General features: G+C 46.0%; 1 protein-coding gene across 1 annotated transcript in view; it reads right to left on the bottom strand.

Moving 5' to 3' along the window:
- Positions 1-3,388, bottom strand: part of LOC310814424 (active breakpoint cluster region-related protein) — a 15,714-nt gene extending 12,326 nt beyond the window's left edge. The window contains exons 1-3 of the mRNA XM_083683835.1: positions 3,272-3,388; positions 2,942-3,060; positions 2,756-2,860 (exon numbers count right to left, since the gene is read on the bottom strand). Of these exons, the coding sequence (XP_083539961.1) occupies positions 2,756-2,860; positions 2,942-3,060; positions 3,272-3,323 (276 nt within the window). The 5' untranslated portion in view covers positions 3,324-3,388. The remainder of the gene's footprint in view (positions 1-2,755; positions 2,861-2,941; positions 3,061-3,271) is intronic.
- Between the last annotated feature and the right edge of the window lie 9,643 nt (positions 3,389-13,031).

Below are 13,031 nucleotides of genomic sequence, written 5' to 3'. Positions count from 1 at the left end.
TAACAACCCGCAAGTGGCTGGAGATCTGGACAGGGCCAACGAGTTGAACCAGTTCTTCAACAGGTGTGACTCGGGGGCTCATTGTCTCCCTCCCCCCAGCTCCACCAACGACTCTCCATGCCGTCCTCCTTCTCCTTCTCCTCCCCCCAGCTCCTCCAGCCCTGCTCAGCTACTGGACTAGCCCGCCTCCCCTCCCCTGCCCTCTCTGGACCCTCCCCTCCCCCTGTCCTGACTGGACCCATTTACACCTCTCACCTACCCCTGTCTCATTCAGTACCCTTACCCTTCCCTCTCCCTCTCCAGCCCCTCTGACTCCATTCACACCTCCCCTCCATTCTCCTCCTCCTCCAGCCCACCCTTTCCTCACTTCACAACTCTTCAGAGCCCCCTATCATTCTGTCCCCTGACACCACTGCCACAGCCAACGACCCCCCCACCACCCCCCACTCCAGCGTCTTTATCACTATGGTCACTACGCTCAGGTGATGAGAGAGCTGGGGAAACTCCAGGAAGGCTACGGGCCCTGACGGTGTGAGCCTGAGGATGCTCAATGTCTGCGCGGACCAGCTGTGTGGAGTACTCCAGTACCTCTTTAACCTGAGCCTCAGTCTGGTCCCATCAATGTGGAAAACATCTTGCCTGGTACCAGTACCAAAGAAAAGGAACCCCAGTGATCTGAATGACTATAGACCGGTAGCCTTGTCATCCCACATCATGAAGACCATGAAAAGACTGGTGCTAGCACACATGCAGCCCCTGCTAAAGACATCCTTGGACCCCCTGCAGTTTGCCTACCAGGCAGACATTGGTGTGGATGATGCCATCTGATACACAGAGGTCACTCCCATTTAGATAAGGCTGGCAGCATTGTGAGGGTTATGTTCTTTGACTTCTCCAGTGCATTTAACACCATACAGCCCTTACTACTTGCAGATAAGATGCTGAGGATGCAGGTGGACTCTGCCATTGTATCCTGGATTACGAACTACCTGACCAACAGGCCACAGTTTGTACGGCTGCAGGGATGTGTGTCGGACTGGGTGGTGAGCAGCACTGGCGCCCCCAGGGGCCAGTTCTGGCTCCCTTCCACAACACAGATACTTGTCATCTGCAGAAGTTCTCGGACGACTCTGCTATTGTGGGATGTGTCAGTGGAGGCCAGGAGACTGAGTATAGAGGACTGGTGGACAGTTTTGTTGAGTGGTGTGAGCAGAACCACCTGCTACTCAATATCAGCATGACAAAGGAGATGGTGGTGGACTTTAGGAGGACTAAGGGTTCCCCTGTCTCCTGTTTCCATTGAGGGAGAGGAAGTGGAGGTGGTCCAGAGCTACAAGTACCTGGGGGTGCACCTGGGCAATAAACTGGACTGGTAACACAGATGTCCTGTACAAGAGGGGCCAGAGCCGGCTTTATTTCCTGAGGAGGCTCAGGTCCTTTGGCGTGTGCAGGACTCTGCTGAACATGTTCTACCAGTCCGTGGTGGCCAGCGAAGTGCTGTTCGTGGTAGTATGCTTGGGGGGCAGCATCAAGGAAGGTGACAGCAAAAGGCTGAACAAGCTTTTTAGGAAAGCTGATTCTGTCCTCGGTGTCACCCTGGACACTGTGGAGGAGGTGGCCAATAGGAGGATGAGGACCAAACTCCTGGCCATCATGGACAATCCCTCCCATCCCCTACATGACACTGTGGCAGAGCAGAGAAGCTTCTTTAGCAACAGACTACTACAACCACATTGCACTAAGCAGCGCTATAGGAGATCTTTTCTGCCTACCGCAATAAGACTGTACAACTCTGTCTCCGGCTGGCTCGATTGGGGTGATGTTAAGTTATAACTGGACTGTTCTTACTATATATAATGTTTCAGATGTCTGTTTTATTCTATTATTCTATTGTCACTTCATTTTGTTGTTGTTGTTTGTGATATGACCTGCTGTAACACCTTAATTTCCCCTCGGGGATTAATAAAGTACCTGTCTATCTATACCGTTTAAATCACACTTTGTTTTCACACAGTCACACTGTCAAGAAGCAGAAGCAGAAGCATATACACATAGACATAAAGGAGAACACACACTTTTTTAAAAGTCTCTAAATTGTTATTGCACCACTACTTCCTCATACACCCAGTCCTATGCCCCCTCAATGGAATCCTTGGTCAAACTCTAACCCAAGGACTCTCCATAAGCAATATCACACTACTCCAGAAGCTTCAGGCCTCTAACATACTGTATAATCAGTCCTTTCAGGTCTGCATGGGGGAATCAAAAGGGGAGCCCAGCCCTTGACAGAAGGGGAAGCTATTCATACAAAATAGAATTACAGAAGTTGAAGAAATTGAGGAGGAAGCATATCAACAGAGGCCATGGTTGATATGACTGACAGTGTGGTAATTGTTATTACAACTGACATTGCTTAACACATGCTTTATGCCGCACACAAGCACACATAGTTGATATGAGAATACACTGCCCTTAAATTATTTTTACTGTGACCAAAATTACATTTTCCATGTATGTCCATGTAAGAAAGTTGTTTAGCTTGAACATTTCTATTGTGCCAAATGGATATGTCTAAATGACCATTAGCACAGTTTCAGAATTGGTTTTGATCTCTGAATAGCGTGAGTGAGCTCTGAATAGCGTGAGTGAGCTCTGAATAGCGTGAGTGAGCTCTGAATAGCGTGAGTGAGTGGGAGTCTAGCTGCGGCTGGTGTGGATGTGTAAGACAGACGCCACAAAGAGGAGTGTGCGTTACCATCAGCAATGTCTCCAGTTCGTTGAGGTAGAGCTCCTCACTATCCAGGATGCCTCTGAGGACCATCAACCTCCTCTCCAGCAGTGCCTCTGGTGTACGCACAGTCTGAAGAACAAATTATCAACTTTTAAACTTTTCTCCTGAGTCTTAACAATGAGTAACATGTACCATTGTGTGTTGACTCACAGGGGTGTCTGGCAGGTCCACAGAGTCTGTCTGTAGGGGGGAGAGGAGAAATCCCTCACTCTCCTCTTGGAACACATCCTCCTCCAGTGGATCAGGCTCTAGGTCGCTAACAGCTTCCACTAACAACAAATCCACATATCATTATATCATATACAGAGGGTGAGTCAGTTAGCCAGCTAGCCAGCCAAGCAAACAGACAGAGACAGACAGACTGTCACAGACATAACACACACAGACACCTACACCTAGACCTATACCTACACTCATCGCCACACGCACACGCACATGCACACACACACACACACACACAATGGTAGGCACTCCAAGTACCTGAGAGGTGCTGAGACACAAGGTAGTCCACTGCCTCCTGATATACCTCCATTGTTCTAAGATCCTCACTGTCGATTGCACACTCAGACTCTCATACAGTTTGGGAGTGTGTCTCTCCAGAGCGGTTTGATGAATTGAGAACACTCAACTGCCGTTAAAACTTCCTGTTTTGGTGACGTAGAGAGAGAGAAAAAAAGGTAGCCTACATAATGACACACTTGAAAGTGAAAATCAATAGCCTATGTTAGGCTTACAACATGAACATTTATCAAATACCAAATCACACTTTCAATTATTTGCCTGCTAGTTGTTGTTTTTTCAGCCTTACGGTAAAATGAGGAAATTACCTCGATCATCTTTCTATTGATGAATTATTTTACATTTACATTTACATTTATGCCATTTAGCAGACGCCTTTATCCAAAGAGACTGACAACAAATACATTTGTCTAAGTAAGTGAATCACCTATCCATCAGTCATCATAAGAAGAAGTAATCTATGCTAGGACCAGGGGCTATTGGCAGTCACAATGCTCGAAGAAGGAAGAATAACTCTTTTTTTTTTTAAATTTATTTACAGGAGAGAAACTTGTACAGGAGGGTAGAGGGGATGAAGAGGTCTTTAGGAGGGACAGTTAAGATGTAGCCTGAAGAGATGGGTCTTCAATCTACGGCAGAAGATTGGTAGTGAGAGTATTAAAACAGAGACGAGATGCTCCGCTGTTCACACCTCCGCTTGACGTCTAGCGTTATCCTTTGGTTAACCTAAACTACGACTAAGCACCTTGGACAGCGCAGGAAACAAATGGCACGTACACAGCAGCAAGAGAAGCCGCAAGAACAGACTGTGACTGTCACACACTCCACTTCCTCTGTCTTTGTCTGTCTGTGTGTTGTGTGTGGGCGTGGCCAGGCTCCGGTTCTCTGTCACTCACCATCTTCACCTGCTCATTCTGCTTAGCTGTTGGTCATCAGCTCATCACCTCCTGTATTTAAACCCCGGCTTCCCATCCACTCTTCGCCAGATCGCTCTTTGTTGTTTCAAGTTAGTCTCGGCGCTTAGTCGCATTCGCCTTTTACTAAAGACTTCCGAGTTTTTGGTAAAAGTGGCTTAGCTGGGTCAAGGGGAGTGGAGCTTTCTCTTCTCTCTCTTCTGTCCCTCCTTCTTTGGATGGGCTGGAGATTGGGCGAAAGTAACGTGGCCTGACTTGACCCCTTTCTCTAGCCTGGCGGAAAAGGCTGGTTACTCCTCTTGAAGGACCGAAGGGGACGTGATAGTACGTGGCTTGACTGCGGCTAGATCGGACCCCTCGTTCAAGCGGAAAAGGCCGGACCTGAGGACAAGCAAAAGGACAATCCTGCCATCTTGTGGCCTGTCCGCAGTTGGTGCACGGATTAGGCCCCTGGGCTTGGTCCTCAAGCTTCTAGGCAAGACCAGCGGAAAAGGCCAGAACCCAGAGGACAAGCCAAAGACCCCAATCCTGCCATCTTGTGGCCTGCCCGCAGTTGGTGCACAGATTAGGCCCCTGGGCTTGTTCCTCAAGCTCCCAGGCAAGACCAGCAGAAAAGAACGGACCCCAAAGGACAAGACAAAGAACACCGTATAACAACTGGAGCAAGCGGAGCACAGGGGAGTTCCATGCAGGCCTTTGGTCTCTGGTAACCTGGCGTGCCAGCTCGCTCTCAGGTTCTCCCCTTCCTTTCCCAAGCAGAACCAGACCACTCCCAGTGTCCAGATCTAACACAAGGACCCAGCTGACCAGAGAGACTTATCGTCTGAGGACAACCGGAGTCCCGAGAGGCCTGCGTAACTCCTATTTAAGGAAAGTACCACATAGTGGTACTTTCCTACGCTAACAGAGCAAAATATCCAGGAAACCAAACAAATCAAGAACAACCTCCTACCACAGAGAGAACTCAAACACCCACATCAACCTGACCCAAACACAACAATAACGCCAGTTAGCATTTAGCCTGGGATCACCAGTATCCCCACTGCAAACCACAATTACACCTCCAGAAGACGCCTTATCCCAATCACTATACTCTGAAATAGAAGAAACACAGGATGAACAAAAAAACATGCAAACCACAGAAGCAAGAACAACTATCAAAAGCGAAACAGACGAGGTACCTATCACACCAAAAACTAGGACAGAAGATAAACAAAACAAGGAACAGAACAATGAAGAGGAAGAGTTGGAAGAAGAGTTGGAAGAAAACTCAGAAGAAGAACCGGAAGAGGAGCAAGAACACACAGAAAGACAGCAAGACAACAGCAACCTGGATAACCGCTTCAAAAGGAAACTACCAACAGAAACATCCAGAAGCAAGAAACCAAACCACAACTCACCCCCAGAACCCAAACAAACTCATATGGTTAACTCCCCACCCAACAAGTTACCTCCCACCCTACCATCCTGGCCCCCACTCCCAAAACAACAACAACCACATATCTTAGTAGCACAACAACCCATCTACCCCCGCCACAAACAAGCTAAGGTACTCGTCAAACAACCAAAACCTGGAACAACAGAAGAGAAAGCATCTAAAAGAGGACACCAACCCACAGAAAGCAAGTAGAACTGCCCATCCCCCCCACCGTCAAAAGCACACACACACATGGACAGTAAGTTGTTAATACTTACATTCACCATCATAATGACAATACGGATCACCACCATTAACGTCAGGAGCATCCTATGGGAACAGAAAAGAATAACTGAATTTACGCACCTGTCATCACTCAATACAGATATAATATGCCTCCAAGAATGCAACATCCCATACAAAACCATATATGAAGACCTGCAGAAGGAGTGGTGCATCGGAGACTCTGTATGGTCTGGCTCAAACACAGCTAGGGCAGATGGAGTTGGCATCCTCAGCAAAAACCCACAAATCCATTTGGTACAGACAAAAATAATCCAAGCAAACATCAAAAAAACAATACAGAACTGGGTCAAAGTCATCTACAACAACATCACAAGCCTGTATTGGTGAACGGCACACAAACAAAGGAAATAAAAGTCAATTCAGGGGTCAGACAGGGATGCCCTCTGTCAGCCATCCTCTACACTCTTGCAATAGAACCACTACTCAGTACAATCCGCAAAAATACGAACATAGAAGGATACATATTACCAGGCTCAAACAGTAAACAAATAAAAACACAAGCACATATGGATGATGTCACACTCATTTGCACAAACCCCAAGTCCGTTAAACACATTGAAAAGGTACTAGACACATACTGTAAAGCAACAGGAGCAATAATCAACAAAAATAAAAGTGAGGTATACACATCTAGAAACTGGCCAAATAACCCTGACACACAGAGTGTATTCCCTATCAAACCACAAATAAAAATCTTAGGAACCATCTTTGACAGACGAAATGAAGGGACACAAAGCCGGGACAACGCAATCAAAAAAGTGAAGAAAAAGATAGGAGGATGGCAGCAAAGGGCACTGTCAACCAAAGGAAAAATACTGCTGATAAACGCAATAGTATACCCGATCATAGCATACATAGGCAAAATATACCCACCAAACAGACAACAAGAAAAGACAATAAATAAAGAGATATTTGGATTCATATGGGGAGGAAAACAGGAACTGGTGAAGAGACAAATAATGTTTAAAGAGACCATGAAAGGAGGCAGAGGAGTACCAAACATACCACTGCTCATAAAAACCCAAGCTCTAGCATACACCATCCAAAACTGCAATAAAATGGAAAAAACAGCAAGCTATCTCAACAATTTCTACTTTAAGACCAGCCTAAGAAGCATCAGAACCCTTACCCACACAATACCATACTCATGGGACCCACCAATACACTACAGAATCCTTAAAAAAACACTAACGGAAACTTTCGGAGGACACACAGATAGGGACTGGACTTTTAAGGCTATGAAGGCAACAATCAACCAGAATGTAACACCACAAATATCTGAACATGCCAACACAATAACCACCACCAAACAACTATGGAAAAATATCAACAATAAATGCCTCACGAACAAACAGATCGACATAGCCTGGGCGGTAGCAACCAACAGTCTCCCCACCCGAGTCAAGATGTTCAAACGATCAATAGCCAGAACAGAGCTCTGTCCCTATGGCTGCAAAACAAAAGAAACAGAAAAACACATCATCTGGGACTACAGGATAGCAACAAGAACTTGGCAAACTTTTCAACCCCTCATTAACAGAGTTAACGGCACAACAACAATAACTTTCCAAGAGATTGCCTGTGGCCCTCCAGGAGGAATGAGAACAGAACAGGAAGAAAACGCCTGGAAGGTCATCAATACAATAAAAGAGGTACTGTCGGCTACACGAAACATCTGCATCTATCAAAAACAAGAAACACACCCACTCATCAGTACAAGAATGATAAACAAAACAATCAGGGACTACGACCTGCTAGACACACACCAACTAGGGAAGAACAAAACAAACAGCAACTGGAACATTCAAGACATACAACAATTAAACATACAGATAGCCCAGACAACACAAACCCCGGCACCACCCCCGACAAGACAGACAACGGCACCCCCAAGTGGTAGCACGCTCATCACCAGCAGACACCTGACAAACATCGCAACATCTACCACAGCACAGGCAAGAAACAGACAGTACTTCTGGACTTTTAACACACCAACATGACTCTCACAGTACCACAACCGAACCACGGACCAAGTATTGGACAGGAGCTAGGGAGGTGGCCTTCTGTCCTCTTTTTTTTTTTTCAAAAACAGGTCCAAGCCAGCCCAGACCCGGTCGGCCCAGATCCTGTACCGGGTGCCAAGGTCACCAGCCCAGGACCACCATACTGGGAGATCAGCCAACGCAAACCGAAACCAGACCAGAGGTGGGACCACCAGACTGGGAGAGCTGCCCCCGGAACAGGCCAGTTCCAGTCTAGGCTCTGTCATCCCAGAGGAAAGGAACCCAGGCAAAGAGAGGAGCGTGCGAGACACAGGGGAGTACCTGGTAGAACGAAGGTCTCCAGCTACTCAGTGTACCCGCACTCTCTCAGGTTTTCCTTTTCTCCAAACTTAGGTCCGGAGTTCTACAGGAGCAACCAGAAGTCCAGAACGCAGGACCATGGGAGTGGAGAGTACGAGTGTCCAGCAAAGGCCAAGGGAGGGGAAGCAGCAGACCAAACACACAAGAAGACAAGACAACTTCTGCCAACATCCCCCCCCCCCCCCCCCCCCCAGAGTCACTTGGGTAAGGCCTCTCCCAAACATGCAAAAGGACCTCCCTTTGACCCACCCTGCCCAACACCCACCCTGTAACATGGACACTGAAAAACCCGCCCCCCATACATACCTAGAAGATGCCTTTTCCGAAAGTACTTTTATCAATAACCACCCTTGCCCCACCTTGTCCGAAACTAACCAAAAAATTCGAAATGAACACAAACACAATGGAAATGTAATTAATATTGAACCACATGATGTAATGTAATGTCTACCCATTGAAATGCATTTCTTGTAACGAAAATGTAAAATCTCAATAAAAGAGCTTAGTCGCATATAGATCTAAGTCTTTGTGTGTTTCTCTGTTTAATCGCCTTCTCCCTTATGCTCCAGAACCTCGACACAGTTATCCACCTGCCTGCCTGTCCACCTGCCTGCCTGCCCTACCCGCCTGCTCCACCTGCCCTACGTGTTCGCCTGCCCTGTCTGTCTGCCTGCCCGCCCTACCTGCCTGCCTGCCCTACCCCGTTTGCCATTTTCCCCCCTGTTTGTCCGGTTCCCTGTTATTCCCTCATTAAATACCCTATTATTTTATATCTTTGTCCTGACTGTGTTCTGCACCTGGGTTAATTCGCTCTGGCCGTAACAGTGACCGTGTTTGAGTAGTTGCCGACCAGCGCTGATCAGCGCCGTTCAATACCTGTTGCTAATATTTTGGCTTGAGATTTAGGAGAGTGGCAAGACCACACAGTTTTTATAGAGAGGGGCTGTGAAGCCCTGCAGTCGCTTCTCACAGGCTGCAGCAGCAAGCGCCTTCATTGTGGGAGGCACGTTTCATGACCAGTCATGAATGTTTTCTTGACATATGTGTACCAGAATCAGGAAAAGCCCTATATGCCACGATGTGTAGACTGTGCTAAGATATTAATCATTATGGTATTTGAAAGAGATATTGATTGCACCTATGTTTAGTTGGTGGTTGCGTTATGTGGTGATTATTCAAAGAGAATTCATAGGACATTTATTGCAGATTTCATAGCCATCATGTTGTCAATGCCATTTTTTTCAAGCCATGGAGTCAAAATCGCACTTCATTGTCCAGCCGGCCCTGCAGCCCACAGATCCACCGGCCCACTGGGAGAATTCGGAAACTGCTTGAGACTACAGATACACTACCCCCACCTGCTCGCCTAGCCTCGCCTTCATTCTAGTTGCGTTCAATCTTGAAGTCAAACAGGCCCATTGTCTTGCTAGGATACAAAGAGGACCATTGTAGGATAATATCAAAATAGACGAGAAAGGCCTGCAAAACCTCGGACATACCAGGATGAAACTCATTTGTGAATGTTAATAGTTTCACCCAACTAGCATATGTGTGAGAAGAATGTACGAAGATCACCAATGGCTTTAGCCTGTTAACAGTTTATTATACTGGCCAAAGATTTGCTCAGTACCACCACCATCCCAAAGTACCATCGGTAGCCTACTACTGAAGAAGTTACGTTGATGTTGTCTACTTTTCTGACGTGATCTCACGATTAGGCTAAATCAGTTTCATTGTGATGTCACAACGCTGGGAATTAAAGCTAACTGTCTGACAATAAAACATTAGCATTTGTGGTTGTGCTCCTGCAAACAGAGGACGTTCAAAGTTGATAGATTTGTCGATCTTCTCTTCGTTTCTGTCCTCCGAGTAATTTCGGGGCGATAAGGAGGAGAGAATGTCGGAGCATTCAAAATGCACCACCATCTATTTGTCGCGGGAACTGCGACAGGCCAAGGACAAGGGGCAGTCCACCACAGGTGGTCAGGAGACGAACGTCCCAGAGACTAAAGCGCTATCATCTCTTCGGTAATGATTACTTTTACGAATAAGGATATGTTTGGGCTTCTTGGTTCAATGAATTTATAGTTATTTTTGTTATGAATTGAAATGCTTGTAGCTATAAACATAACACATTCACAAATTCATATACCTATATTAGCTCATCGATTTGTAAAATAAATAATAATTAAAAAACAAAAGCAAAATTCCTCTCACTCTCCCTCTTACCGGGCTCTTTTTCCTGTGTTTGCGTGTTTTTAGCTTTGGAAAGCAACAGTCGCATCACTGGAGCTTGGGAATACGCCGCTCCTTTGCATCCACGGACCTTCTCCACAATTTGCATCCGCAACTCACCCACAGCGCTGTTTCCCTGGACAGCCTGGACGGGGCGCTCCCGCTCCACTCAGGTTAGGGCCAAAGCTCCACTGACTGATATTCCTCCATATTTAGTGGAAGCCATTTACTGGAAGAAAGAAAGTCCTCCCTCTGTCTGTCTCCAACTTTCACTGTAATATCTCCTCTTTCCCTCATATCTGTCTGTCCTCTATTAGGCATATTATCTCAATCTCTGGCTTGGTTTATATGGACTCATGCCAAGTGCCTTGCATGAACCAGTTCCAACAAGTGTGAAAGAACACTCCCACTACCTACCCTCTCTTTCTCTCTCTCTCTCTCTCCTCTTTTTCCAACTCTCTCTCTCTTCAAAGCCACACATTTGCATTTCAAGAGAAAGAAAAGTGAAACTGCATCCATCCTATCTCAACACAGCCAGGCATGCAGAAAGTGGACAAAAGGTCAAGGCCTTGGTCCTAATATGTACAAAACTCCCTCACAAGGAGGGGGAGTACACAGAGAACAAAAAGAAACAGGAATTTTTCACTCCCATCTCCACTCATATGAAGAGCTGAGCTAACAATCACAGCTAGGCTATGAAGTGCATTGAGATCTATTTCAACCTTATCTCTGTGCCCTGCTTTATAATATCTGTATCATGTTTCTGCTCTCACTTCCCACTCCATGTGAAACACTTTGGGTCTGAGTGGTGAACTATTCATAAGTGCATTGTAACTAAGTGCTTTCTCTTACCACTTAGCTAGAGAGGATTGTTAAATGTCCATTATGTAGATTTGAGCTAATAGTGCTAAATGGCCATGAAAATCGTTAGCAATCAAGGAATGAGATCGCACGACAAAGAACATTCAGTAGACGTCAAGCAAACAATGTCATGCAAATTGTGCTGTAAACGGCTGTAAAGCAGCTAATACATATGCACATTTGCGAATTTGTTTTTAACAACCAAGTGAGAGACAAGGAACAATTCTGGATTCAAATCATTAAAGAAGGGTGCAACTTTGGTCCAGGGGGGCCACTATGTTCAGACTGTTGTTCCAAACCAGCCTGGCATGCCTGACTGAAAAAATCAACTAATCATGGGTCAATTCAAACCACAGTCAGTTTACTCAGGTGTGTAACAGCTGGGCTGAAACAAATGCCCACAAACACTGCACGGCCTTCAGGGATTGAAGTTGCCCACCCCTGGTTTCGATGTAGTTTAACTATGTCTGACTTCTTTACTCTGTTTTAGACTCCAGTGGAGAGCAGCATCGGGTGGAGCTCCAGCCCACCAGAGACACCCAGCTCGACCCCAAGAGCAGTCACAGCAGCCGGGTCTCTGTGGACGAGATATCGCTACCTGCTGGTGGAGAGGGGAAGAGCATTGAGGGGAAGAAGAGCGAAGAGACAGAGTATGAGGAGAGGTGGGATGACGCCAGGGATGGCACCAGTGAAACAAGACCTGAGGATGAGGGCTCAGGGTCTCTCCTGTCCTTTGATGAAGAGGAGGAAGGAGAGGTGGTGGCAGCACCCAAAAAGCTTAAAGGGAAGCAGAGGCATCATGTCGAGGCTAAGACCTCGATAGAGAGCCCAAGCAAATATTTGCAGGTCAGAAGCATTGTAGAAGTTTTACTGTAGGTTATTCATTGTTGTTACGTAGGGATTCAGGTGGATGGGGTTTGTTGTCTGAGTTTCTGAGTTTCCTTCAAACAATATCAAGGGACAGGGCCTTGAGACCTAGATACAATAGTATCTATGTATTATATATATATATATAATATATAATGGTATGTCTGTCAACACGCGAAGTGGCCAGGTTTATCTTGTTCATCTGGCAATGGTATTGACTTGAGTACTAGAGCATGTTTGAATTCACATCGTACCCTGGCTCTTGATTCTTCAAAATGTAAAGTTTTAACAGTGTTCTGTTTTTGTTGGCTTTTGTCCCTGCAGGAATTTCATAGCTTACCCAAAAGGCTTGTTCCCTCCGAAATCACCCACTGTCTGTATGAACTAGAGGTTAGTGAAATCACCCACTGTCTGTATGAACTAGAGATAAGTGAAAGAGAGATGAACACCGCTGACCACAGATATCTGAAGTTGGAGATGTTTGCTAGTAACTGCAGTTTATCTGAAAAATTTAACCGGACATTATAGTTACATTAAGTTAACAGGACCTTACTTGTCTGTCTATAACTGACAAAGAAAGAGATGTAGCCAATAGACATAAAAAAAAAAAGAGAATTGCAGACACAAGCAGATGTACTGATTATCAAGTGAATTGAGGAGGGGTGGGGGACTGTAGAACTTGGAAACATAGGAACTGAAAAGACCTTGAGAAATGATTTCCTGTAGTTGATGTTTCATTTCTGTTTGTGTCTGGGTCG

Source organism: Argentina silus, assembly GCF_951799395.1.
Source record: "Argentina silus genome assembly, chromosome: 1".
Lineage (NCBI taxonomy): Eukaryota > Metazoa > Chordata > Actinopteri > Argentiniformes > Argentinidae > Argentina > Argentina silus.
The sequence above is the reverse complement of the archived record's forward strand: the minus strand, read 5'-3'. Positions and strand labels throughout refer to the sequence as shown.